This window comes from Myotis daubentonii, chromosome 11 (assembly GCF_963259705.1).
Source record: "Myotis daubentonii chromosome 11, mMyoDau2.1, whole genome shotgun sequence".
In the NCBI taxonomy this organism is placed as follows: Eukaryota; Metazoa; Chordata; class Mammalia; order Chiroptera; family Vespertilionidae; genus Myotis; species Myotis daubentonii.
The window spans coordinates 55,776,477-55,804,282 of record NC_081850.1 but is presented as its reverse complement, the minus strand read 5'-3'; the positions used below and the strand labels follow the sequence as shown (position 1 = coordinate 55,804,282).

General features: G+C 42.8%; 1 protein-coding gene across 1 annotated transcript in view; it reads left to right on the top strand.

Moving 5' to 3' along the window:
* Positions 1-27,806, top strand: part of GABBR2 (gamma-aminobutyric acid type B receptor subunit 2) — a 320,004-nt gene that overhangs the window by 106,399 nt on the left and 185,799 nt on the right. Inside the window, exon 3 of the mRNA XM_059657467.1 lies at positions 16,525-16,695. Within this exon, the coding sequence (XP_059513450.1) occupies positions 16,525-16,695 (171 nt within the window). The remainder of the gene's footprint in view (positions 1-16,524; positions 16,696-27,806) is intronic.

The following is a 27,806-nucleotide window of genomic DNA, read 5'->3' as shown; positions in this document are numbered from 1 at the left end:
TCACATGATACTGAATTTCTGCTCATTTTCATGATGTGATAACGACAAATGTAATGATATAGGGGAATGTCATTCTTAGGAGCTACATCCTGAACTATTTAGGGGTAAAGTGTCAAAATGTTGATAAGTTTATTTCAAATACTTTAAAACCAAAAATTATGTGTGTGCATGTGTGTATGTGTATCTTTGTGTGTATATATTTATTTAGAGAGAGAGAAGAAAGTAGATGTGGAAAATGGTGAATGGTGAAAGGAATATGGTGTTCATTGTACTGTTCTTTCAACTTTTTTGTAGATATTTCACAATTAAAGAGCTGTGTGTATGTTGTGTGTGTGTGTTATGTTGGGAGGGGGGACAGTAAAGATGTGTCCAAATGTCCTTTATAGATTTTTCTCTGTGTGACTACCAAGTATAGCAACTTGATATACTCTTTTTTAAAATTTATTTTATTGTTGAGAGCGTTACAGATGTCCCACTATTTCCTCCCATTTGAATATCTTCATTTTTGTTTGTTTTAAGTTTTTAGGGATTGATATTTTTCTTCTTATTGATTAATTTTATTTTAAACTAGAGGCTCAGTGCACGAAATTTGTGCACTCAGGGGTCCCTCAGCCCAGCCTGTGCCCTCTCCCGCAGACCTAAGCTAGCAGTTGGACATCCTTAGCGCTGTCGCAGAGGCGGGAGAGGCTCTGGCCACCATTGTTCAGTGAGCCTGGCTTCTGGCTGAGCACCACTCCCCCTGTGGGAGTGCACTGACCACCAGGGGGCAGCTCCTGCGTTGAGCATCTGTCCCCTGGTGGTCAGTGCATGTCATAACAACCAGTTGGTCCACCGTTTGGTCAATTTGCATATCAGCCTTTTATTATATAGGATGTATACAACTTTTATATTATGATTCTATAGTCAAAACTATACAACAAGTAGAGAATTCTTGGCTCTGATTCAGCTTGTTCTGTCCCATACCACCCCTATAGATAACCATTTTTTTATTAGTTTTTTAAAATTTATTCTTCCAGTGTTTCTTTTTGCAGATTGTGTGTGTGTGTGTGTTTATTCCTTTACTTCCTTCTTACACAAAAGGGAGCATACTATATATGCTGTTCTGTACCTTGTTTTCTCACTTACTTGACCCAGAACTCACTATTTTATCGATCTATAAATGACATTCCTTATTCTTTTTTACGGCCGCTTTGCACTTCTTTGTGTGGACGTACTATAGTGTGTATAGACAGTCTCCTACTGATGGACATTTGGATTGTTTCCAATCTGTTGGAATCACCTTGGCTATGTGTCATATTTGTGCCAGTGTAAATTGGGGCTGAATTCCTAGAAGTGGTGTTTCTAAGTCAAGAGAAAACGCATCTATAATTTTTCTAGAAAATAAGTCTTCATTGAATGAATGAGAAAACGAATGAATGAATTTGATTGATTAAGAAGAGCAGAAAGTAAAAGGCTAATATCCAAATGGAGACATAAACAATTAGGCCGGTGATGGCGAACCTATGACACACGTGTCAGAGGTGACACGTGAACTCATTTTTTTGGTTGATTTTTCTTTGTTAAATGGCATTTAAATATATAAAATAAATATCAAAAATATAAGTCTTTGTTTTACTATGGTTGCAAAGATCAAAAAATTTCTATATGTGACACGGCACCAGAGTTAAGTTAGGATTTTTCAAAATGCTGACATGCCGAGCTCAAAAGGTTCACCGTCACTGAATTAGGCTAAATATCTTTGTGAAAGAGGCTGGTTTAAAACCCTTCTGGCAATGTTGTCTCTAGTCCTCCAATTCTCATTTTCTCACCTAAAGAAAGAAGTCTTTCTCCTTGGTTTGTAAATTAAGCATCAAATTATAAAATCACAAAGTCTCAGAACTGAAATAAAGAGCCAACTCATGCTGTCTCCTTACTTTTACAAGGAGAGGACCCACGGAAAGAGTGGGGGGACTAACAGAGAGATGAAGAAGAAACCCCAAATTTAATTCACTCCCCTCCGATTCAATAACAGTAAGGGAAATATCTGCTTTGTAATAAAGCATAATTGTTTTTTGTTTCTACCAAGAGTCAAATGTAGAACTGTATTACCAAAAGCCCTGAGGTACCACAGAAAGAGTGCAGTGGTTCAGACCCCTGAGTGCTTTCTGTCACAATGACATCTTTTTCAACAGAACTCTCTGAGTGTAAATGATTTTGTTCCACATTTTTGGTGTTATTCTAGGGCATTCAAATGTAGTCATGATGATGAATTGGATCAGGTGGAGGGTTTGACTGGCGGTGTGCATCCTGGCCGCTGATGTGGGTGTTCACGTTTGCTGAGGGTAGCCTGGGATTATGTAGCCATGGCACTGGGAGCATTCAGTTTTGATTCTGAGCAGGCAGCATGGAGCAGCAAATGAGTTTAGTTCAGCCCAGCTGTGGACTTGGGCTGTGAGCCTGGGCAAGTCCCTTGTCCTCAAAGTGTAAAACAAGCCCAAGATGGCAGATAAATGAATGATGTTGGTGCTATTATTTCCCCTTCCTGTGCTAATTGCAGACATGACTAATGGATCACCACATGCTGTCCACTGACTTAACCCCCTTCTCTTGGCAGCCACTGTCAGGCCCCGCTGACAATGTCACATAGGCTCAAGTGTATTTACCATTTCTGATTTGGATGGTTACATAGGGTTACCAGGTAGTACACAGGATGCCCAGCTAAATTTGAATTTCAGATAAATAAAAACAATTTTTTAGTACAAGCATGTTCCAGATATTGCTTAATATGATAACCCCCTTACTTAGGCCATTTCTACTTCTACCTTTTTTTTTTCTGTGTCATTAATTTCTTTTCTTTGAGAGACCCACACTCTTTTTGGTACTTATGATAGTGCCCATTCTCCAGTGCGCAGGTGAGAGTCTAGCTCATTCTAGATAGTTTAAATTCATTTTATGACTTAATGGAATGGAAAGTGATGGAGATTTCAGTAGATTTTTATTTCTGAGGACCTATATTTTTGTAAGACTTCTTACTGAACCTGCAGTTCTTTTTCTCAGACCTCATCGTTTGCATGTCACTTTCTTAATTTTGTCAAATCTATATACCACCAGTATTATTAACTTATTTAGTATTTTCATTTAAATTGACTTATCCTTTTATTTAAATACCATGAATGGAAAAGTAGTATCATTTACTGAGAAGATAGTATAAAGGTAAATAAAGAGAAAACATTCCTATTAAGATATAAAATACTAATCTGGGTTCACTTAAAAATCATTGGATATGCCACCAACAGTGCCCATAAGACACAATCCTGAGTAATGCAAACTCCCTGCCGGTTTGGGAATCCCTTCATGGCCCTATTAGACGATTCTTGAGCTTCTCCTTCAATACCTCCAGTTATGGGGAACTCAGTACTTTGCAAGGTTTTGAGTCATTTTTGAACATCTTATTATTAAATATTTCTACTTTATATTGATCCATATCAGCCTCCCAGATACAGTCAGACATTGATTCCAGTTTTCCCTCTGGGACCCACACATTACTCGTGCTCCATTTGTATTCATTCATGCATTCATTTGTTCAACAAGTATTTGAGTGCTTCTTATTTTGCAGTCTTATTGAGGGAAGTAAGGATGCAATTGTAATGCAAGGTCTTGATGGCGTGGCCTAGCCTGGAGGTGCGGAGTGTTTAGGAAGGCTTCTTCATAGGAAAACGAGAGAGAGCCCTGTATGTTTTGGGAAACAAGGCTGGAGTGCGAGGCTGAGAAAGGAGCCTGGAGTGATAGAACAGGTGGGGCCAAGCAGACCAGTTGAGCCTCCTGACCCTTGCCGTCCATTAGCACAAGGACTGACTTCCTATAATATAGTTTCATGTACAAGTTCTCTCTCTTTTTTTAAAGGGCCCTGGAGAGTTAGTCAGGACTAACAAGTAAGGAAACTGAGGCCTAACAGACTGCTGGTAGACTTGCAGCAGATACACAGAGGAACTGGGTCTTTGTACTCCATAGCCACACATCCATTTTCATTTCCTTTAACCCCTGCCCCAGCCCCAGCCCTGCTGGTCCAGGACGACCTCCTCTGCCTCACTGAAAAAACCTCACATTCTTGGAAAGCACCTTTGAATCTTTTATCTTGATTCAATTTCATTTTCCCAGGACTGCCCATGAAGCAAACCTCAGAGATCTAGAGTCCAGCATCCCGTTGCTCCCTTCCTTATGGAAGGCATTGGCTCACAAGGGTACATTGAACCTAAGATGACCCCTTCTTTTGGAGCTCTGATGTCCCTGAGATTTAGCCTTCCCACAAAAAGGGGAAGAAATAGTGCTAGGAGAACTGAGGGACAGCAGGGAAGGCTCCCTGGAGGAGGTGGCTGTGAACGGGTTTGGACAGATGAGTAGGAGGTGGCCCTGGAGAGATGGGAAGATCCCGCAGATGAAAATGCTGAGTCCTCTTCCACTGCAAGCATCGAGCTGGGCCCCAGCATACCTTTCCCTCCATAGATGCTATTTCAGCCTATCAACTAATTAAAGGTTCTAAATTGACATGAGGAGACATGATTTTTGCAGTGTGGTAATTAAAAGGCAGTTGGCTTCACAGCTGTGATCACATGAGAGCGCTTCTTACCCCTAAAGACATCAGCTGAAAGCCAACTGCAAAGGAGCTGAGGAAACCAAAGAGGTTTCTAATGTAATTTGTTAATTTCCTGCATTTGTCACCTGCACAGCTGTGAGGGGGAAATGGAACATTCTACCAGAAGTTGAAGAGAAAATTAAAGACATACATTCTAATTGTACACAATTAGACAAGCAATATAATCATTTTTAAAAATTAACAAACCATTTAAAAATCACTAGATTAAAATTTAGAAGGCCTAATTTAGAATTATGTCTCTGCCTGGGGGCGGCCATGTCTCTATGAGCAAAACCTTTCATTCATTGAGGCTTCTCATCTGTAAAATGGGTATATTCTACCACTCTGCCTCCCTTATGTTGTGGTATTATTGAGGGAAAGAGCCGTTAAGTTAAAATGCCTTTCATAATTGCAAGAAATCCCATCTAACCGCATAACTTCTAAATCTAGAAGTTGGGTGCCTTTGCTCTTTCCGACCTCACAGTCACCCTGAGACAGGGGTGTGACACCCTGGTTTACAGAGGAGGAGACAGATCCCAAACGTTGAAGTAATGTTCTCAAAGTTGCCTAGTGAGTAGTGGGGCTGGCATTTGAACCCAACCTGTCCAAACTGAACCCCCAAACTCTTATGGGCCAAACTGCTCTCTCAGCACTGACTTGGTTTTGCTGTTTCACTATTTGACTCCTGTTTTGTTTTTTTTACTTTAAAAAAGAAAAATAAAGAATTTGAGAAATAATATTTGTTTTCCAACCTTCTTTAAATGAAATAATGATAGAAATTTTGAAGAGGGGAGTGATGAAGTAAACAAAAATCACAGAATGACACATAACAAAAAATTGTATCTTAGAGACCAAAAAATTAAGTTATTTTACAATTTACTATTTACAAATAAATAAAAGCCATTTCTTCAACTAAGTGATGGGCAGTTGGATATTGGCTTTGTTATTACTCCTTCAACTGAACATCCATATTTTATATACTTATTTATGTAGTTTATATTTTATAATAGAAATTTTAAGAGAAAAGTGTAAAGAATTTTCTCTTAAAAAAATCAAATATACCTATGAGTTTGGTTTCATATAACTGAATTGGACTGTTTTGGGGGATCAAAAGCATAATAAGCCATAAATGTGGAGTGATTGTTTTTCTTTTAAGCAAATTTTATTTTTTATTCTTCCTCCTTTTAAATGTCCCAGTTGCTTCCTCAGCATTTATCCAACTGCCTCCCTAAGAAGCAGCATTGCATGTTTGAGAGAGAACTGTATGCCAAGAACAAAAGTCCCAGGTGCAAGTCCTAGCCTTGCCACTTACTAACATGTGAATTTGAGGAAGTCACTTACCCTCTCTGAGCTTGTTTCCTCATCCATTAAATGAGGGTAATAAGGTCTACTTTACCTATAACATGGGATTTTGTGAAGGTCAAAGTTAGACTAAAGAAGTGAATGTGTTTTGGAAATTGTTTTTCACAGAGAAACATGGGAGCCTGTGGAATGAGCGAAGGCTTGTGAAGTCAGAGTCTCTGCTCTGCCAATTGCTTGCTGTGTGACCAAATGCAGGTGACTCAACCTCTTTGAGCCTCAGTCTCCACATCTGAAAAATGCAGATCGCAGTAGTATCTGTCTCATAGGGTTGTTTTGCACATTAAATGAGAAAGTGAATGCCAAGCCCTTCGTGCGATGCTTCCCCACGCTCATTCTGCAATAACTTCAGGGAGTCAAAATATCTGAGCTCCTATCCCAACCAAGTCCCTTGCTAGTTGTACCTGCCTGAGCTTGTTTCTTCGCCGGGACACAGAGATAGTAATGCTTTCTATGTCTCCCTCACAAATGGCTATAAGTTCCCAATAAGAATACAGACATGGGAGTGGGTGGTAAAAGCTGAACTGCTGTGCACTTCTGAGTGAGTAAACACTAAAACTCAGCAGCTGGAAGGAGAGATGAGTGTTCCCCAAGTGGTTCCAGCCCAACTCTCTCTCTGACTAAAGAGGTTTCAAGCCTTAGAGCAAATCTACGCACGATGCTCGAGCAGGCCCCTGTGGGAGTGGGCCCTCAAGAACTCACCCGAATGCCGGGCATTCATTTCCCCTCACTTACTTGGGAGGTGCTTTGCGGCCGCTCCACGTCACATTAATCTCACAGGCATCTATGTCGAGGCACTTTGTGTCCAAACAGTGTTTCTCCAGGGCTTGGGCGCAGCGGTGACCTGGCACAGACCTGAAGTGGACCCGAGTTCCCAATGCACACAGCCTGGTGCCTTTGTACACATCCTGGCACTGGCCACAAACAGGGTTTTGTCAGAAGCTTCCTGAGAAAGTTGTGTTCCATTCATCTTGGCTGAAAGGAACCCTAGATGACAAATACCTCCCTTATTTAATTACAGAAACAGTCAGCAAACCCATGGAAAAAGATTAAACTGAGCAGAGAAAAGAGCAAGCCTCAATCATTTCTCCCCTCTCCCATCTGGCTGGAGTTTCTCACCTAGGATTTAGCAAATAGGGCTGCTCTTGGCTATACTTGCCACTGAAAAATGGTTTCTTCCTGCAGAAAACTCAAACTCCGAGGCCCCAAACCAGCTAAAGAATGAATTGCATTTAGGCAACAATTCATCAGTGGCTGGGAAGTTAATCAAGATTCTGAAGTTGGGAGGTATATTTACATTTTTTTATCCAGGTTTATATCTGCAAAGAGGAGTGAGACACAGTGGCAATTATCTGAATAAAATCAGATTAAATTAAACACACACCCACACAAAACTAACTCCTTAATCATTTTCCTCAGTTGTTGGAGAGAGAAGCATGAAATGTTGTGGTTGCAAGGAACCTTTGAAATCTTTGGTCCAATCCATCATTTTCAGAAATGAGAAAAATAGACACCTACAGAGGGAAAATGATTTGCCCTGTTCTCACAGTCAGGGATGCAGCTAAGCCTGGTTTCCCAGTTCCCTAAAGTGGCCTTGTAGTTGCCTCAGCTCTCCACTTCCCTCTGCCCGTGGGCACTTCATGTTCAACGTGCAGACCCTAAATTATCACAAAGTGTTTTGTGGCAGGCCAGAGCTTCCCACCCAGAGAGAGATGCTGATGGCTCTCTTCCCATCCCACTTACCGATTAAGCATGTCCCCCAGAATCTCCAGGACCAACTGTTCCCACCATGGAAACTTGCCATGTTGGAGAGAATCTGGAAGCCTCAGAATAAGCCATCTCTTCCCTATGTCACCAGGTCTCAGAAGGAGGAGCAAGACCTGGATCATTTTCCTATATCATCTGGGACTGACAGCCCAGAGCTGGTTGAAGAAAGAGAACTAGGTATGAAGTCAAAAGACCAGTTCCATATTTCCCATCCTGACCTTGCATAGCTATGTCACCTTTCTGGCCACAGTTTCTTCAGCTGTAGAATGGATGGTAGTGCCTACCTCAAAGAACCAAAGGGCCCTAAGATTCACTGACATTCCAGAAGTTTGGAAGCTTCACTAATTATAAAGTGGATGGAGCTGGATTGAGAAAATCCTACCAAACTTTGCCTCCTGGAATTCTGAACCTTGCCTCATAAAAGAGCAATCATCCTAGAAATAATGAGCAGACTTTTTCTTCTTCCCCTCACAATCTGAGATAGAGAACCCAGGGCGTTTATCAATCAGGAAAATGGACAGCCATGCCTCTACTCACAGTTGCTGATCTTGGAGGCAACCAAGATGCTTTTTCTCTTCATTCTCATCTGTCTTTCTAAATTTACACAGAGCTATACATTCCTAAGGGGAAAATTGGATAGGAAGAGAACAGGAGGGGCACTAGGAGTGCATTGTATCCTGGGAAGCAGAAACTTCCTAAGTAAAGTTTTATGCGCAAGAAAGAAAAACCCTGCAGCAATGTATGAGGTGATGTGCTGTGTTGATCCAGAGTACCAGGGAGTCAGGCTCTGACCGGGGAAGGTCACCTTAGTAATGTAGAACAGCATAAGAGAGCCTGCTGGACACCAAAATCTGTGCTCAAATACTTCGTCTCCCGTCTTCTGAGAAACATACTCACTTACAGTATAAGTAGACAGAAAACAGGGCCAAGGACAATCTGCACAGTGTGTCTTTTGATAAGTCACGTCTAAAAAGACCGGCTTGCTTTTAAGGATGAATACATTGAAAACACCTAACATTCAGGCTTTGAAAAAGTGTTGCAAAAATGATCAAAGGCAACCAATACCCAGAAGAAGCATAAGGAAGAGTCTACCTCTGAAAATGATCTATTGTAGGGTAAAGAAGAAAAGTTTAGAAAGATGTTTGGTAACCCCAATCATATGCAGAAAAAACATGGTCTCCATGAAATAGCCTGAGATAAGGGGATGGGGTGAAAAGGGATATGATCATAAAAAATTACTGGGAAACTGAAAATGTCAATAACACAATAAAAATATGTTAGAGACAGTAAAGCTTAAAACTGAGGCTCTTGAAAAGCAAATCAGCAAACCTGCAGAACAAAGAACCTGAATGGCTAACATGTTTATATATTGCAGTCAAATGGTTGCAAAGTCAAGTGCTAATGAAGTGCCACCTTATTCTTGAAAGATTAGAAAGTCAGATAAGCCCAGCCAGCATGGCTCAGTGGTTGAGTGCTGACCTATGAACCAGGAGGTCATGATTCATTTCCTGGTCAGGGCACATGCCCAGGTTGCAGGCTTGATCTCCAGTGTGGGACATGCAGGAGACAACCAATCAATGATTCTCTCTTATCATTGGTGTTTCTATCTCTACCTCCCTCTCCCTTCCTCTCTGAAATCAATACAAATATTTTTAAATGTTAGATAATACCAAATATTGGATAGAATGTGATGAGATGAAAACCTTGTGCCCTGCTACTGCGACTGTGAATGGTATAGTCATTTCACCAGAAATTAGTGAAACTCAATATGCTCATACCCTGTAACAAAAGAAAATAAAACAAGATGCTCTTCCAGAATGCAGAGGACAAGGACCAAGAAATGAAGTCATGGAAGAAAATATGACAGATATGGATTTGGAGAATGAAAAGACAACACACAAATAATCAGGTGTTTTGGAGGACAGAAAAGAATATATATGAATATAATACAAATATATATAGTAAGTATGGTATTATATATTACATATAATACTATATATAGTATATATTTTATATTATATATAATAAATAGTATATATTTATATGTTTGTGTATATTTTATGAATTAAAAGACTTGGGTGTATAGATTGAACAGGGAGTGTCCTAGGTAAAATCAAGACTGCCACAGCCAGCCCTAGCTGGTTTTGCTCAGTGGATAGAGCCTCGGCCTGTGGACTGAAGAGCCCCAGGTTCGATTCCAGTCGAGGGCATGTGCTTGGGTTGCGGGCTCAATCCCCAGTGGCGAGGGGGGGGTGGGGGGGGGGCGGCGTGCAGGAGGCAGCCGATGTTTCTATCTCTCTCTCCCTCTCCCTTCCTCTCTGAAATCAATAAAAATATTTAAAAAAAGAGTTCCACAGCCAGATCTATCTTGGCAAAATATTTTAATTCTAAGAATAAAGAAAAATAATTTTTTTCAGCATCCAGGCAGAGAAAACTAGATACCTACAAATGAACAATAATCAAACTAGCCCCGATTTCTCCTTTGCATCACTTTATAGTTTTAAGGGGAGAAGGTGATAGCCCAAGAATTGTATACCCAGCTAAATTCTACCATGTGTCAAAGCAATAGAGGCTCATTCTGGGCAAGTTTTCAATCCCACACTATTCTTCAGAATATTAAGTGGTACTCCAGAAGGTTGAAACAAGAAGCAAGGTTAATATATCCAGAATGGAGAAGAGTAGATATATAGTCTGAGTATCAAAACAGACAAAGGAAACAAAAAGGAAGCCTTGAAAAGAGTAAGACTGCTAACAAGATGATAAATGCAAAACCAAGTATTCATTACATTAATAAGCATATATATTTAAAATCCATTCATGTACTCTTTTCAAGAAATACACTTAAAACAATCTTAATAGAATACCAATAGAAGGAGGATCAACGCTATGGCAGGCAAATGCAAAAATAAAGTAACGGTTTCAATATTAATACCAAGCAAGATATAATATAAAACAAAACAATAAAATGACAAAGGGGTTTATTTTACCTTGAAAAATATTTTAATCCTCAGTTTACTCAATGATTATCTATTAAGTACCTGATATTTGTACTAAGCAAGTGTATACATTGCTGAAAAATAACAGTGTAATTGTAATGAACATTCATGCTCAAAACAACATAAAATCAAAAGATGTAAAGCAAAAACTGTTGAAATACAGGGGCAAAAGTAGGTTTACAGTTGTGAGTATGTGAAACAGAGTTTATTCTTGTATTATTATTTGTTACTCATCGTATTATTTTTCCATACAAACAACTGTAAGCCTGCTTTTGCCCCACCCAGAACATGAAGAAATTGTGAGAGACAATGGAGAAAAATTTAACAAATCTTTCAGTCTTTGATAGGTCAAGTAAATAAAAATATAAAACATGTGATAATATAATTGGTTAGTTTGGTTTTATCACTTATACATAAGTAACCTGATAATTTTTATAGTTTACAATTAGAGACTCCATCTGTTTTTCCAGCCACCATAGAACTTCTACAAAAATTGATTGTATAATAGGCCACAAAAGAAATCTCAATAAAGTCCAAAAGCAAACACTGTACATGCCAAATTCTCAAAACAATTTGAATAAAACTAGAAATAGCAACACTATAAAATAAATTTAAAAGTACTCTCAAATAAATCCTTGGTTTAGAGATTAACTCAAAGCCGCAATCACAGTGTGTTTAGAAATAAACTCAATTGTGTGAAATAAGGCAGGAGAGTCCAGAAAGGTTGGGTCTGTCAAGTTAGGGCCCTTATGCAACAGGCCTTGTGTTTCAAGGTGCTGAGTGACTGTGCTAGGGGAGGAAGGCCGGGCAAGCACATGCAAGGCAGGGAGCAGCCATCGGGAGGAGAAAGCACTACGGTTAGAGTCCTTTAGACCTGGATTTGAGTGCTGCTTCTCTCTCTTTCAGTGGCCACTGTGGGTATCTCGATATCTCCCCATTTCTGTGTCTCAGCCTACTTATTCAAAAGTAAGGGCGTTGACCTGTCAGAATGGCCATCACCAATAAATAAAAAATGACAAGTTATAGTGAGGATGTGGTGAAAAGGGAACCCTTGTGCACTGTTGGTGGAAATGCAGATTGGTGCAGCCACTAGCAAAAATGTTTGGAGTTTCCTTAAAAAATTAAAAATGGATCTGCCTTGGGCCTTGACCTGGTGGCTCGGTTGGTTGGAGCATTGTCCCATACACCAGAACGGTTGTGGGTTCAATCCTCAGCCAGGTGTGTATGGGAAGCAACCGCTTCATGTTTCTCTCTCACATTGATGTTTCTCTCCCTACCCCCCATTCCCTTCCTTCTTCTCTCTCTAAAGAAATCAGTTTAAAAAAACCACATACCCTTGGGTGGGGATTTAAAAATTAAAAATATATAAAGAATAAAAATGGATTTGCCTTATGACCCAGCAATTCCACTTCTGAGTATATAGCTGTAAAAACCCAGAACACTAATTTGAAAGAATATATGTATCCCTATGTTCATAGCAGCATTATTTACAATAGCCAAGATATGGAAGCAGCCCAAGTGCCCTTCAGTAGATGAGTGGATAAAAAATCTGTGGTATATACAATGAAATATTACTTGGCCATCAAAGAGAATGAAGCCTGGCTGGAGTGGCTCAGCGGTTGAATGTCTAACTATGAACCAGGAGGTCATGGTTCGATTCCTGGTCAGGGCACATGCCTGAGTTATGGGCTCGATCCCCATGTGCGGCATGCAGGAGACAGCTGATCAATGATTCTCTCTCATCATTGGTGTTTCTATCTCTCTATCCCGCTCCCTTCTTCTCTGAAATCAATAAAATTTTATTTTAAGAAGAATGAAATCTTACCATTTGGGATAGCATGGATGTACCTATGCTCAATGAAATAAGTCAGTTAGAGAAAGATAAATACCATATAATTTCACTTATATGTGGAATCTAAAGAACAAAATAAATGAACAAACAAAATTGAAACAGACTTATTGAGACAGAGAGAGAACTGGTGAATGCCAGAAAGGAGCGGGGGACATTGGGTAAAAGAAGTGAAGGGATTAAGAAGTACCAATTAGTAGTTACAAAATAGTCACAGGGAAGTTAAGTAAAGATTCGGGAATATAGTCAATAATATTGTGATAACTATGTGTAATGCTAATTGGGGTACTGGAAACATCGAGGGGAACACTATGTAAAGTATGTGATTGTCTAATCACTAAGTTGTATACCTGAAACCAATACAAAATAAAACCGAAAGAAAAAAAGCTAAGGGTGTTGCTCTATATCAGGGGTTCTCCACCTTCCTTGGGCATCACAATTACCTGAGAAGTTTTAAAATAATAGTGATGTCAGCCTTTGTGCCCAGAGATTCTGATTCAGTTGGTTTGGAGTGGAACGAAGTCATTACTATTTTTAAAAATCTTCCAATGTGATTCCAGTGTGCAGCCAGGGTGGAGCATCCCAGAGCTAGATGATTTTGCACGTTTCTACAACCCAACAGTGCTAGTAGGCACCTGCAGTCTTCGCCCAGGGAAGGAAGTTTTAGGAGGTGAAAGCCAGAGGAACAGTGATGCTAAGCCATCTAATCCAAGTGTGCATTGTCTCAAATGGTGCAGAAAATGTCAGTGCCAGTTCATATTCTGCACCCAACATGATTTAGACCCGGGGCATATATTGTACTCCAAGCCCATTGTAAACACAATGGACCATTTATTCACTGAACAGTAACCACTGTAATTACCTACAGGGCAAACATATGAGGTTGTTCAAGCAACAATTAATTGTGGACCTGGAACTAATGGGACAATAATGGCAAAGTATCAACCGGAGTGTGATTCAGAAATCGCATCAGAAAACCAACATTTTCCAAAATGTATTAGGAAAGCATTTTGGGGATGTGATGGCACATACACCATCGCAGGCCCTGAAATAGTTGCTCCCTGATTTTTCTAATAACTCCTTCTTGTGCTGGTAACTGTAGGAGCATTGAATTGTTTTAATATTGAGAAAAATCATGAACAGTGGGTTTTAGGGGACTGCAGAGCTTCTTTTTATTGAGCTCACTATGGGACCTAAATATCACCTGCATGCTGGAGTGCTGATCTCGTTTGGGTTTTAAGATCCTCTTTGTGAATCTGATGGAAGTGGTGGATCCTCTTTTCAGAAAAATTTGTGTCTGTCTGCACATACACACCCACACCAGCTTTTTCATACAGTTTTTGGGGAGCTCATAGACATCTTGAAGCCCCTCTCTGTTCTCTCTAGGTCAGGGGTGGGCAAACTTTTTGACTCGAGGGCCACAATGGGTTCTTAAACTGGACCGGAGGGCTGGAACAAAAGCATGGATGGAGTGTTTGTGTGAACTAATATAAATTCAAAGTAAACATCATTACATAAAAGGGTACGGTCTTTTTTTTCCCAATAGTTTTATTCATTTCAAACAGGCCAGATTCGGCCCGCGGGCTGTAGTTTGCCCACGGCTGCTCTAGGTCATGGTCCAGCCTCTGTTTGCATACCTCCAGACACAGGGATCTCACTACTTTAAACAGCAGGCCTTTCATTGCTGAACAACTCTGAATGCTAGTGTTCCTCAATCTGTCCGGCTGGGATTTTCCTCTCTGCAGGCTCTTCCCATTGGTCCTTGTTGTAATTTTTAAACAGCCACTCTATCCTTGACCTTTACCAGTCTTGGGATCGTGTCCCTGTCTCTGAGGATCTTAAAAATTGGTTCTTCTAGGGGCTCTTTAGTTCCAGGTGACAGCAGATGAGCTGTTTGGTGTGTGTTCAGCATCACACACCAACAGTGTAGGCTGCTGAGGGGACACAGGAGATCCAGGGATCCTGGGTAGTGGCTGTCTGCCCTCTGAGACAGGTCAGGAAAAGGGACAAATCTCCACTGCCCCCACTCTGCCAGAGTCTTGGGGGGTAGGGGTGGGGGCGGGGAGAAGGAGCGCTTCCTCAGGTTACAAGAGCATCTTCAGCTGGTGCCTGAGGGTGCCAGGATGTTATTTCCTTGGGTGCTGAAATTGGACTCTGAGAAGTATTAGATCTGGAGCTGCTCCTGGGAAGTTTTGGAAGAAAGCTGGTGGTAGCAAAGAGTGAGCTTGCTTCAACCATGCCCTTTTTGGATCAAAGTTTTAAATGAAACAAATGAAGGAAAGAAAGGAAGGGACTGAGGGAGGGAGGGTGGAAGGGGAACAGAAGGAAGAAGGAAGGGAAAGATGACAGATTAGAAGAAACCATGAAGCAATTATTATAATCTTAGAGTGGGAAATACAACACCAAACCTGAAGACATAAAATTTAAAAGTAGATAAATTCAACCACATTTAAAAAAAACATTTCCATATAGTCAAAGACACTATAAGAAACATCAAAAGCAAAGGTATACAACTGGGAGAGAAATTAGTAACTTATATCACAAAGGGCTAATTTCCTTAATAGAAAAGATTATTTCTACCAACTGATCCGTAAAATGAGCCCAGTTGGAAAACAGGCAAAGGATGCAAATTGCTCTCAAACCTAGAAAGAGATACTCACCCTCACTAATAATAAGGTAAATGCAAATTAGAACTATAAGATACCATTCTCCCACCATCACACAGCAAAGATCAAAAAGGTTGATAGGCACCTTCTGTGGATTAGGCCAAGGGAAGGGAGAGCAGAGATCAGAAGAAGTGTTATGGAAGAGTGACATTTAAGCTAGGCCTTGTAGGACATCATTAAAATCCAATTTAGCAACTTACTGGCACTTAAAAAGAAGAAATGATAAAAGGGAAGAGGAGCAGATTTGACTACTTAGTATAAATTAAAATACACACACAAAATGGGAAAGCAAACAAACTGGGATACAGCAACTGTAACAGTCTGAGTTGAACATTATACATATAAAAGTCTTCATTAAACTCAATAAGAAAAGTATTAGAATACCACTCAGAAAATAAAAGACATGAAAAAGCAAATTCCTGAAATAGAACATACTACTGGTTAATGACCACATGGAAAAAGATTAATTATGCATAACCAATGATTGCAATATGATTCCAGTTTTTCAGGGATAAATCATTATAAAATTAAAATAATGTTTTAGTTCCTCTGTTGAATGTGGTAAAATTGGCTCTCTAATCATACCTGGCTAGTGGGTATGTAAATTGATACAATCCTTTTTGGAAGTAAGGATCGAGTCTTTAAAATCGCATATCCTTTATCTGGGAAATTTTACATCACTTTTATCCTATAGAAATAGACTGAAATTTTTTTTAAAAAAATGCTGTGCACAAGGATGCTTGCAGAATAATATGACAATGACAAGTTGGAAACAATCTAAATGCCCCCCCAATTAGAGATGATTCAATAAATGATGTTTATTTTCACATACTAGAATATTATACAGCTGTAAAAATGTTTACAAAGAGTTTTTAATAGGATGGCTGAGTACTTGTGTGATAATGCTAAGTGTGTGGAGTGAGGGGGGTGGAGAGAAACAGTTCAATTACATATGTGGAATGACCTCAGGATTTTTTTTAGAATTAATGTGCATGGAAAAAAGACCAGAAGTCAATAGACTACAATATTAATGGTGGTTCTTTGGTGAGGGGTAAAATATTGGCTCATTTTTCTTCCTTCTTTCTCCTTATTTTGCATTTTTTAAATATTCTCTTTCATCATAATGCATTACTTTTATAATAAAAAGGTTTAAAATATCTTGCCCTGTGTGTTTGGGCCAAAATCAGAACTAAAGCTCTCTTCTGCTCCAAAAGATCCTGGGCTCAGAGCAGCGAGGCCCACCAGTAAAAGTGTTCTCTCTTTTGTGTTTTTCAGCTTTCCTTTGCCGCGACCACGCCTGTCCTGGCTGATAAGAAAAAATACCCTTACTTCTTCCGAACTGTCCCGTCAGACAATGCGGTGAACCCAGCCATCCTCAAGCTGCTAAAGCACTTCCAGTGGAAGCGAGTGGGCACTCTGACCCAAGACGTGCAGAGATTCTCCGAGGTACGCTGTGCTGGGGGGTCAAGCTCTCACCTCCCTGTGGCCGCTGTCATCTCCAGGCACGGGCATTACGGCTGAATCAGGGATGGGCTGTATCACAGGGCTTTTAAGCAGACATTTATTAGCAGGACCAAAGTCGTTTTACCTTTGACAAAACGGAGCTGGTGGCTGAGGCATTTGTGCATGGGACAGGTGAAAACCTCCGTCCTAGATCGCTCAGGAGTGAACCCTTCCCTTTCATTGTGCCTTTGGCTAAATCCTGTAGCTTATTCCCTCACTGCCCCTATAGGTTTGTTGTCCTTGTTGCTGATGCTGTAGTGACCATCTAAAAATCATGACAGGGTAGAGGGGTTAATGGGAGGTGGGGGGTGGGGTGGGGAGGGAATGGCGGACATCTGTAGTACTTGAAACACAAAAACAAACCAAAAAAAACCCCCCAAAAAACCTGCCAAAATATAAAGTAAAAAAATAAAAAGGTTGCTAATTGCCCTAAATCCCACATCCTCTCCCACTCTCAGTTCAGTGTTCATCTGCCCAGTTTTTTTTTTTCATTATATTTATTTAAACTCAATGATGTCATACTGTAGATTTTGCTTTTTTCATTTTACAACAGATCTTAGAAGTCTTGATTGATCTCATTCTTATTAATGGTCCATGGTGTTCTGTCAGATGGATAGATGATAATTTATTGAACCAGGCCCCTATGGATGTGCATAGCTTTTTAACATCACAGACAACACCTTCCCACCTGGCAGATTTCTAGAAGTGGAATTACTGAGTCATTTAAAATAGTGAGATAAATTGACTTCCAGAAAGGCTATTCCAATTTATAGTCCCACCAATGTGTTTGAAAATTCCCATTTCCCCACATCCTTACTAAGAGTGGATATTATCAAATGTTTAAAAAGGTTTCCCACTCAAATGAGGGCAAAATTGTCTCTTGTCTTTCTTCCCATTCTCCTTATAGTTCCTACTGTCCTGTCTCCTTGAACTTGGAGCCTCCCAACAAAGCAAGACATTCCAGGTGTGCTTAGATGCCCAAGAGGAAAACACTGAGCCCTGTGGGGAAGGAAGGCATGAGATAGAGGCCCAGGCCAACCTCAGGGGGAGGAGTTGGAAAGGGCCCACCCATTCTGGCAGGAGGGTGGGGGCAGAAGGGCTGGGAATTACTAGAACTGATTTCCACTCCAGCCTTGCACTTACCTTTCTGCAGCTCTGCCCATCTCTCCCAGGGGAGGGACAGGCCACTCGATGCATTGACCTTGGAGAAGTCACCTCTCTTCTCTCAGCTGCGATTTCCTCCCCTATCCCTTCAGGATTCTTACCAAAATCTGATGAGTCATGGATTTGAAAGAACTCTGGCAACTGTAAAGTTCATGCACAGAGAGGGATGTTTGGGGAGGTGCTTGAAAAGCCTAAGTGTTTGGACCCACCATCTGTGGTTATCCAAACAAGGCATGCTTTTCCCAGGCAAGACTGGCCCTCCTCTCCCCACCTCTCTGCTTCTCAATCCCTAGGGTGAGGCACAAAGAAAACTTGACCTCTCGCAGGAGTGACTCATTGCCAAACACTGAAGAGGCTTTTGCTGAAAGACTGCCCTTTAGTTAGGCAGCCACAAATGTTCTGAAATGAGTATGAGACTGGTTGAGGGGGAGGGTGGGGAAGGCCAGTCTGTGGCCCCATTAACATGGGACTCTGCAGCAATTTGGAGGGACCTGCTTTCTTCCAATAGAGTCTTTGGCTGTCAGAGCCTGAGGGGCCCTTAGAGACACTTTCCTAACCCCCTCATTGTATAAAAGGGGAAACTGAGGCCCAGTGAAGGGATGGGAAAATGTTCAGGGTTTCAGAGCATCTCTGAAGCCAGGAAAGATTGTTCACAAAAAAGTCAGGACTAAATCCTGGTCCAGACTCCCATTCCAGACTCCCATTGCTCCTTCTTTCCATCCATAACTTCCTGAAGTCACAAGCGAACTGCATGTGACCCGGAAGAGTAGAAAAACCTGAACGCCTTGACCTAAAGAGATGACATTTTCAGCCCTGGCTTGGTTGAGTGCTTTATGGATTCCCTAACACTCTCACAGCCAACCACCCTTTAGGGAGGAGTTATGGTTCCCAGCTGACAGAGGAGGGAATTGAGGCTTGCAGCGGGGGTTGCCTCTTGCCCCAGGGCACATGCTGGTGAAGAGCCCAGCTGAGGCTGGAAGAAGGACCTCCCCTCCGGAGTACTGGTCAGTGTTTTCTCCATTCTGCTGTCCCCACCCACTGGGGTCAGGTATTGACAGTTTGGTAGCACATCTCCCTCCCTGCACAGCTGTGTGGGGGCCCTCAGCCGAGTTTCAGGGCATCAGAGGGAAACCTCCTTTCTGAGGACAGGATGTTGCTTGGTGGTATTGCTGGCAAGAACCCCTTTCGATTTAAATCTCTCCGCCCAGCTGACTCCTCTCTGTGCCCAAGGGCTTTGGCATCCCTCTCCTGCTGTCTGGGCTGCTTCGCTGGAGTGCAGGCCCTGGAAACTCGCCAGGGCCTAACAGCTTTTTGTGAGTGCAAAGGAAACTGGATTCCTTTTATGAAACTGGTCGATCTGCAGCATCGAGCACTTCTGTTCCGGACTGGTGCACTGGAAGGAATGTCAAATGAAAGCAATCCTGAAGCCGGAGGGAGCTGGGGAGAAAACCTCAGTAACAAGGAGCTCATTACATCGGGACTGAAAGGGGGGAAGAGTTGAGGTCCATCCCACCTTGGGACCAGCTGCTCCTTCGAACCCAGGACAGCTGAGATTTAAGGCCAGTGGGTGGTGACCCAGAGGCTCCTCAGGCTTTGGGTCAGATGTGCCCGTCTCTAGGCCCAGCTTTGCCAAGCAATGGCTGTGAGACACCAGGCAGTTCACGTCACCTGAATGAGACCCCAGTTTCCCTTCTGTAAAATAGGGAGATTTAGTCCCACCTCACAGGCACTGGGAAATGAGAAAACATAAGTGAAAGACTTAGGCATACTTGGTGCTAATAAACGGACATTCTCTTTGCCACTAGTCATGAGACAAACTCTAGAAATGCATATCCATTCACTTAAAAAGTAATGACGTGGCCTGTGACGTGCCAAGCCCTGAGCTGTCGAGGGCCAGAGAGGAAAGAACATGGCCGGGGGCAGTAGGTATCAGGCCTTCATCGGCTTCTCAACTCTGGCTGCTCACTGGAATCACCAGGGGAATTCATTTTTAACACAAACACTTAAATTTTATAACTTGGGTTTTTTCCCTTCCCTCTCCCCTTCCCCACACTTTTAACAGCTTTATTGGGATAATTTATATCGCATACAACTCATTCCATTGTTAGTATACAGTTCAATTATTTTTAGAAAGTTTATAATAGTTGTGCAGCCATCGTCACAGCCCAGTCTTAGGACACTCCTATCACTAAAAGTTCTCTCCTGCCCGTTTGTCGTCAGTCCTGCCCCCAGCCCAGGTTTGTTTGCTTGCGCTATAGTTTTACCTTTTCTGAAATTTTCATATAATTACATAACATGTATTTTTTTTGTGCTTGGCTTCTTTTTAATGTTTTTGAAGACTATCCATGTACATGTATCAGAAGTTTGTTTCTTTATACAGCTAAGTTGTATTCCCCTATATGCATAGGGTACATTGTTTAATCACTAGGGGAGCTTTACAAATCCTGGTGCCGAGGCCAGCCCTCAGAACAGTTACATGAAATGACCCCAGAATTAGAACGCTTTTAGGCTTTCCGGGTGATTTCAGTGTGCCCCCAGTGCTGCGTCCTTCACCACTGGCTCAGGGATGCAGGGTGGAAACGATGCCCTCTAGTGATGGGAGCCCTTGCACTCAGAGCAACCCAGTCTGCTCCGCAGTGTGACTGTCTTCAGCATCCGGTGGCTGTGGAGGAGGATGGAGAAGGTGGAGAACAGCCTTGCCCCAGCCCTGGGACTCTGCCAGGTGGCAGACAGAGGGGGTATGGATGGTGAAGATTGAGGGTGCTGCTGAGAGGGTGGTCCAGGGCCCCAAGATGGAGAGGGGTAGGCAGGCAGGTGAACTGTGGGCTTGGAAGAAGTGGAGCCCTGGAAGTCTCTTACAAACTTGATGATGTAGGGGTAAGGGAGCTGGAAGGAGGGGAGGCTGTGGTCAGAGCTGGAAGAGGACGTAAGGATTGAGGACCCAGGCCCTGGCTGTGCGTGAATAGCTAAAGCAGAGTGATGGTAGAGATCACCAGGGGCAAAGAAGTCAGAGGCCAGAATGCAGAGTGACACCCATGTGGGCACTTCAGGCACAGGATGGAGGCAGGGCTTGGGTGGCAATAAAGGCAGTGAGCACCAGTGTCTGGAAGGACCAGCGGAGAATAACATGGGTATTTAAGCCTCTCCCCTCAGGTCCAGGTCCTATCACTTATTCTTCAGGCTTCCAGGTTTTGATGCAATTAACCAACTATGTATCCCAGGACAAATCACTCAGTCTCTCTGGGACTCGGTTCTCCTTCTATAAGTTAAAGGAGATGGGCCAGTTGACTCTAAAAATCATTACTAGCTTAAAGAATTTGTGATGAGGACTTAGAGAGATCTGGTTATTGACCTTGATCTTGCCATTCCCAAGGGAGGAGCCATGAGAATTATTTACCCCTTTATGCCTCCATTTCTTCATCTTGAAAAGGTGGATAATGTCAGTGCTAGCTAACTCTTAGGGTTGTCATGAGGATTAAATGTGCTCAGAAACCTAATGTGCTAAGAGAAGTGCCTGGCTCATAATGAACACCATGCAAGGGGTAGCTGTTAGGTTTTTTATCATCTAGAATCTGGTTTCTTAGCTCATAGCTGACCCCCATTCAGGAGCCCAGCTGTGTGGCTCGGTTTTGTAGCTGCCGCTAGCATCACTTCCCTCCCTCCCCACCCTCCAAGCCGGCTTGGCGACTCCCTGCCAGTCACTGGTCCTCAGTGATCTGGAGCTTTCTGTGGCTGACCTTTCTGTGCCAGAGGCCTCCCCCAAGTGTCAGGACCCACCAAGGCCCTTGATCTGTCCAAGACCAAAAGGGCAAGAGCTTCCCCTTTAAAGCACCTGCCCTTTCAGCCTTCCACAGCCCTGCCTGGCCCTTTGAAGTCCTCCCTGCTGGCCAGTCACCATCTGACCCACCAAAGGGGCCTCTGGTCCCTTCCTCTAAAGTTACCGCTTATTATTATGTCTGGAGGACACTTCTGCAGTGGAGGACAGGGGGCCTTGTGCTTGCATCTGATCTAGGAGCCAACCTTATTAGAGTCACCAGCCTTCCCTGCTGCTCTGAGCAGGATTGAGCTCCTCAGCGTGGCTGGAGAGACCCTTCACGGTCCCCTGAGGCCTCCTCCTTTGTCTCACCTTCAGCCCCTTTCTCTTTTGGTCCAGCCACACCTCTATGCTGGCTTCTCTCTCTGTGGGAACATCCTCTGCCACACGTGACTCAACATGACCCCTCGGGCTGGATAGGGTTGCTGCCTCCATGCTCCTCCCTGTGCCAGTTCCTTGCACAGTGCAGTGTAGTAGACCAGCTGCTTCCTCATTCATCACCCACCACCACAGGACTGGAGGCCCCTGTGGACAAGAGCCACACTGACCTCTCAGGCCCCTCACCCTGCGTGCCACCTGGCATTTGTATGTTCAAGAAGGTGTCTCTGTCCATTAGGCCCTCTGCTGTGTTAAGTCGGCCTGCACCTTCGATGGTGCGATGGGGGTGGGAGGGGTGCCGATAAATCCAAGCCCCTGTGCCGCGTCACCAGGGGCCATCAGGACAAAGGGAGGAGCTGGCCAAGTCAGCAAGTCACACTCCCATGGAACCCAGCACAGGCCATGCTGCTGCTGCTTCTTAACTGGGTCTTTCTGGGAAATGACATTGTTTTCTAGTGGGGATTTTTCTAGAGATCTCAGTGGAAAATTTACTGGAACCAGCAGTGACCAGGGACCTACCATGTGGCCACTCTGGGTGGCGTTGGGAATGCACACACTGTAGTTTGTATCTGAGTGATTTTCCTTGGCTTCATCATCCAGGGAGGTTCATTTGAGTTCTCAGCATCTCAGAATCTTCTCTTTGCAGGTGATCTCATTCTCTAGAGCAGTGGTTCTCAAAGTATGGTCCCTGGACCGACAGCATCAGTGTCATTGTCACCTGGGAACTCATTAGAGAAGCAAATTTGAGAAACTTTTTATTTTGAGCAAATCAGAGTGGGAAGACCCCATGGGGGTGAGAAGAGTTCCTGTGAATCGGACCCTCTGATGCATTTGAGAACCCCTGTGTTGGGGGAATGGGCAGCTTTCAGCTGAGGCCACTATGTTCCTAAGTCTGCTTTAACTAACAAAGGGGCCAGGCTCGCTGGGAGGACTGTGCCACCTCTGGTCCATGTCCATGGCTTCCCTCCAGGTGGGAGGATCACCTGTGCAGCCCACATATCCAAAGATCCTCTAAACATTAGGAGGCAGGAGGGGACTCCTGACTGATCAGATCTTAATCCTGAAGGTACTAGTGTCACATTCGTGCCCCAGATTTTTTTCTAAAGAACTTTCTAATGCTCTTAGTTGGCTTAGCTGTCTGTCCGCAGGCAGGAAACATCCTTTCCTTGGCTCTTCGTCCAGCTCTGGGAGAGACCGGCTGGGGACCAGCCAGCAGGGACTGCTTCATATATATCCATCCCGCCCACACCATGGCTCTGTTTGTAGCAGCCTCTTTGGCATTTGGAAAGTGAGATTGTTTAAGCTAGAAGCACATAGTTGGTATGCTTATGCAGTGATACGGCCTCTAAGGGGGTGTAAGTAACACTACAGTTTGGGGATCACTGGGATGGATGAAGTACACGGGGTTGCCGGTTCATTTAACAGATGGAGATGGGTGACATGTGGAGGGTAGTACTGGCAATAGGTTCTTCCCTAAAGCCCTGGTCCCATGCAGATATTCAAGGTAGAGACTCCAGGTCAAGATCAAGAATGGGCTCTACAGGCCTTCTGCCTTCTGAGGCCCGGGCTCCATGGGGCTGACTCTGGGGTTCACGAAACACTTCTTCCTTCATGAGAGTGCCCTCAGGGAGAGTGTAGCAGGTGCCTTGCCAGATCCATCCCTCCAGAGTGAGAAGACCCCATAGGGTGAGAACAGTTTCCAGTGCTCCTGCTACCCTGGGGGCATATCTGGGAGTGCATCCAGGGATTTTTGTCCAGTGGTGGCTGTGGTGGCGAATCCTTTGAACAAAAAGCAGATCTCCAAGTTGAGTGCCTTGTTCTGGCCCAAAGCTTCTGCTCTTGGGAGAGATGGCCCACTATCTCTCCTCCTCCCTCCCCTTCAAATAGGTCAGAGATGGCTGCCCCATCCAAAGTGAGGGAGGAAGACCCTAGGGCAGTGATGGCGAACCTATGACACGCGTGTCAGAGGTGACACGCGAACTCATTTTTTTGGTTGATTTTTCTTTGTTAAATGGCATTTAAATATATAAAATAAATATCAAAAATATACATCTTTGTTTTACTATGGTTGCAAATATCAAAAAATTTCTATATGTGACACAGCACCAGAGTTAAGTTAGGGTTTTTCAAAATGCTGACATGCCGAGCTCAAAAGGTTCGCCATCACTGCCCTAGGGCTTAGTGGGTGCTTCCTCCTTAACCCTCCATGCCAGGTCCTCAGAGCTCAGCACTCTCCCACCACACACACACCAATTCTTAAAAGAAAGGAGCGGTCCTGGACCCTGCTCAGAGCGGACAGGTGCTTGGCTGTGGGTCTGTGGTGCCAGCACCAGGGCTCATGCCCGGCTGGGTGAAAGCCACTCTCAGCTCTCCAGGGCTGTGATATTAGATAAATAAATGCTCCACCCAGGCCAGTGAGTCCCGGAACACCGAGTGAGTGAGGGCCCGGAAGGAGATCCTGGAAGTCTTGGGGGGCGGGGGGCAGGGGTCCTGAATATCCATAGTGACCTCAAAGCCCTCACCAGGGACATTCCCCAGGCCTCCTGCATGGCCCTGGGCCCGGTTCCCAGAGCATGACTTCAGCCCTGGGAAGCAGCTCTTGCACCAGGTAGGGAAATATAATTATGACATCATCAACTGCCATTTACGGGATGCCTGCTCATGCAGGTGATGACATCCAGTCACCCAGCGTGGTACTGTCTCTGTTTTGTAGCGCGGACTCGCTTAAGAAGGATCAAGTCACTTTGCCAAGGTCTCACAGCCAAGAGGTAGCAGGTGTGGGTGTTTACCCAGGTTTGGGCCTGCCCTTGTGGAGAGGAGGCCGAAGGTCTGGGCCAGTATTCCGACCTCCAGCCACCCCCTCCTCCCTCCCCCTCCACACACACATGGAAGCAAGGAGGTGGATATACAGACCAACAAATCCATGTCTCAAGGGGACCTTTTCACAGCCCCCTGGAATTTTCACCATGGGATTCTGCATTTAATTTTTATTTCCAGACCTTGAATCTCAGAGGCCTGCACTGTCCCTCCACACCTGCGCCTACTGCACTTCCCGGAATATTTGGCTAACAGGGCAGTGCATCTTGTAGTGTGTAGGTCCACAGAGCTATTCTAGTTGATTCTGGCTGCAGTTTTCCCCAAGGCCCATCTGCCAGGCTTGGGTAATGCCAGGCAACATGAGCAAAGGAGTGGAGTTGGAAGGCATGTGGAGCCTTTCATAACTGGCAAACAGTCTGTTAGGACTGGATAGCTCAGTGTGCAGGGTGAGAAGTGGGAGAACGGGCTGGGAGGAAGGCAGGATGGTGAAGGCCCTGCATGCCTCTGTGTTTGGACTTTACCTGTCGGTAGTAGGGAGCCACAGAAGGTCTTTAAATAGGGGGTGAGAGATGGTAGCAATCCTGAGGGCAGAGTGGGACAAGCAGCCTAGAGTCTGGGAAACCAGCCAGGGGTTTACTGCAGTGCTTCAAAAGAAAAATAATAAGACCGTAGTTACTTTCTTACATAAAAATTTCAAATTCTCTTTGTTTTTATTTTTGCTTTTTTATTTTAAAATGCTAATTATTGTTTTCTAACCATAATATTGATATGTACTCAATGCAGAACACTTGGAAGACACAGAGGAGCACGAAGGAAAATGAAAAGTGGGCCACTGAAAGGTCATTGTTAACATCTACAGGCATGTGTCTTGACAGTTTCTTCAGTGCATATGAATGAACATATATAAACAAACACCTGCTCTTACTATAGAAATGGCTCCTTTAATTTAGCAAGTCAGTGGGAATGTTTCCCCATGCCAGCAGATACTCTCCACCACCGTGTCTCATCATGGCCTGTCCACTCTGGGCCTGGCCCCCTCTGATGTGTTTTGAGTTGCATTTTCCTCCAGTTTTATTTATCCTACAATCTGTGCCCACCCTTCCTATATTCCAGTAATTCTACAAATATTCTGTTCATTGATGGTCTTCCTTAATGGCTTTCCAGAACCACTAGAGAATTTTTTGCCCCCTTAAAAAAAATCTTTGCCATCTGGGGGAGTTTGGGCCAGCATAGGAGGTAGATGTATATTCTCTGTTGCTGTTTTGGTTTTTTTTTCAATAGCTGTTGAAAACATTTTACCCTATGGGCATGCCATAATTATGCAAGGAGAAGCTCCCGTGGCATGGAGGTAGTTGCCAATTTTTCCTGATTGCAAAACAGCAATGCAATAAACTCATACTTGTATTTTTGTATGAACATCTCTGATTATTTTCAGAGGATAAATTCCTAGAAATAGTGTATGCACATTTTGGAGCCTTTTGTACATGTTGCCAAATTGTCCTCCAGAAAGATCATACCAATTTAGAGCTTTATAACAGTATATGAGAGCACTCATTGCCAACATTGCATATTATTCTTTTTTGAACCTTGGCAATTGCTATTTTAATTTGCATTTCTTTGATTACTACTAAGATTGAATTTCTTTTTTACTAGGAATCTTTTTCATTTCTGTGTCTCCTTTTATAAATTGGCTGTTCAGGTTATTGGCACATTTTCTTATTGGAGTGTTCTTTTTCTTACTGATTTTTAAGAGTTCTTTATAAAATAAGCATATTAGCCCTTTGTCACATTTGTTGCAGATATAGCCCCATGTTTCATGTGACATTCAATTTTGCTTTTCATGTTATTTGATAATATTGAAAATTTTAATATTTTATACAGTCAAATTTATCAAGGCCATTTTTTTCACTTTTAATTTTATGTTTGGCATACTCTTTTCATCACAAGAACTTTTGTAAATATTCACCTACATTTTCTCCTAATGCTTTTATTACTTCATTTTTAAACTTATCTGATATTTTAGTATGTGGCCTCAAATAGTGGACTTTTCTTTTCCTACCCCCATAGTCACTCAATAATTCTTCCAGCATTTAATTAATGTATATTTTCCTGATTCACTTAAAATACCTATGCTAAATATTCTCTTTAGAAAATAATATACATTTTTATATATACTGTAAACCAGATGTATAATAGAAATATAATGCAAACCATGTGACTTTATAGTAGCCACATTTTAAAAACTGAAAAGATATAGGTAAAATTAACTTTAATAATAGTTAATAATCTTTTATTTAATGAAATGTATCCAAAATACTATCATTTCAATATGTGAAACTAACCATTTCAAATTCTCAGTAACCATATGTGGCTAGTGGCCATCCTCTTGGAGAGTACAGCTTATACTATTCCTGAGATTTTAAATTTAGATCTGTTTATTCTGGAATTGGCATCCTAGCTTTCTGAATATTATTCCATGGAGTTCTGAGTCAGGAACAGGTTAGTGTGGTAGACTTCTCAGATTCTGTGATTCAAGTTGACCAAAGTTCTGCCATTTTCAGCATGTGGCTTTGAAGTTCCTCTTATGGGCTGGAAGGGAAACACCCATGGAAGAATATCACGTGGAATGTGTCTGTGGACTAGGCTGGAAGTGATGCACATTACTCATATTCCATTGGCTATGACTAACACGCAGTCCTCCCTTTATCACAACTGCCTTTATTTTCACCAATTTAATTTTTCTAAGGTTCCAAAAAATACAGTAGGGGTTTTTATTTTAATTTCAGTAACTCCAGAATTAATTTGGTGGACATTTGACATCTTTTTAATACCAAATCTATCCATTTATGAACATAGGACATTTCTCTATTCAAAATTTCTT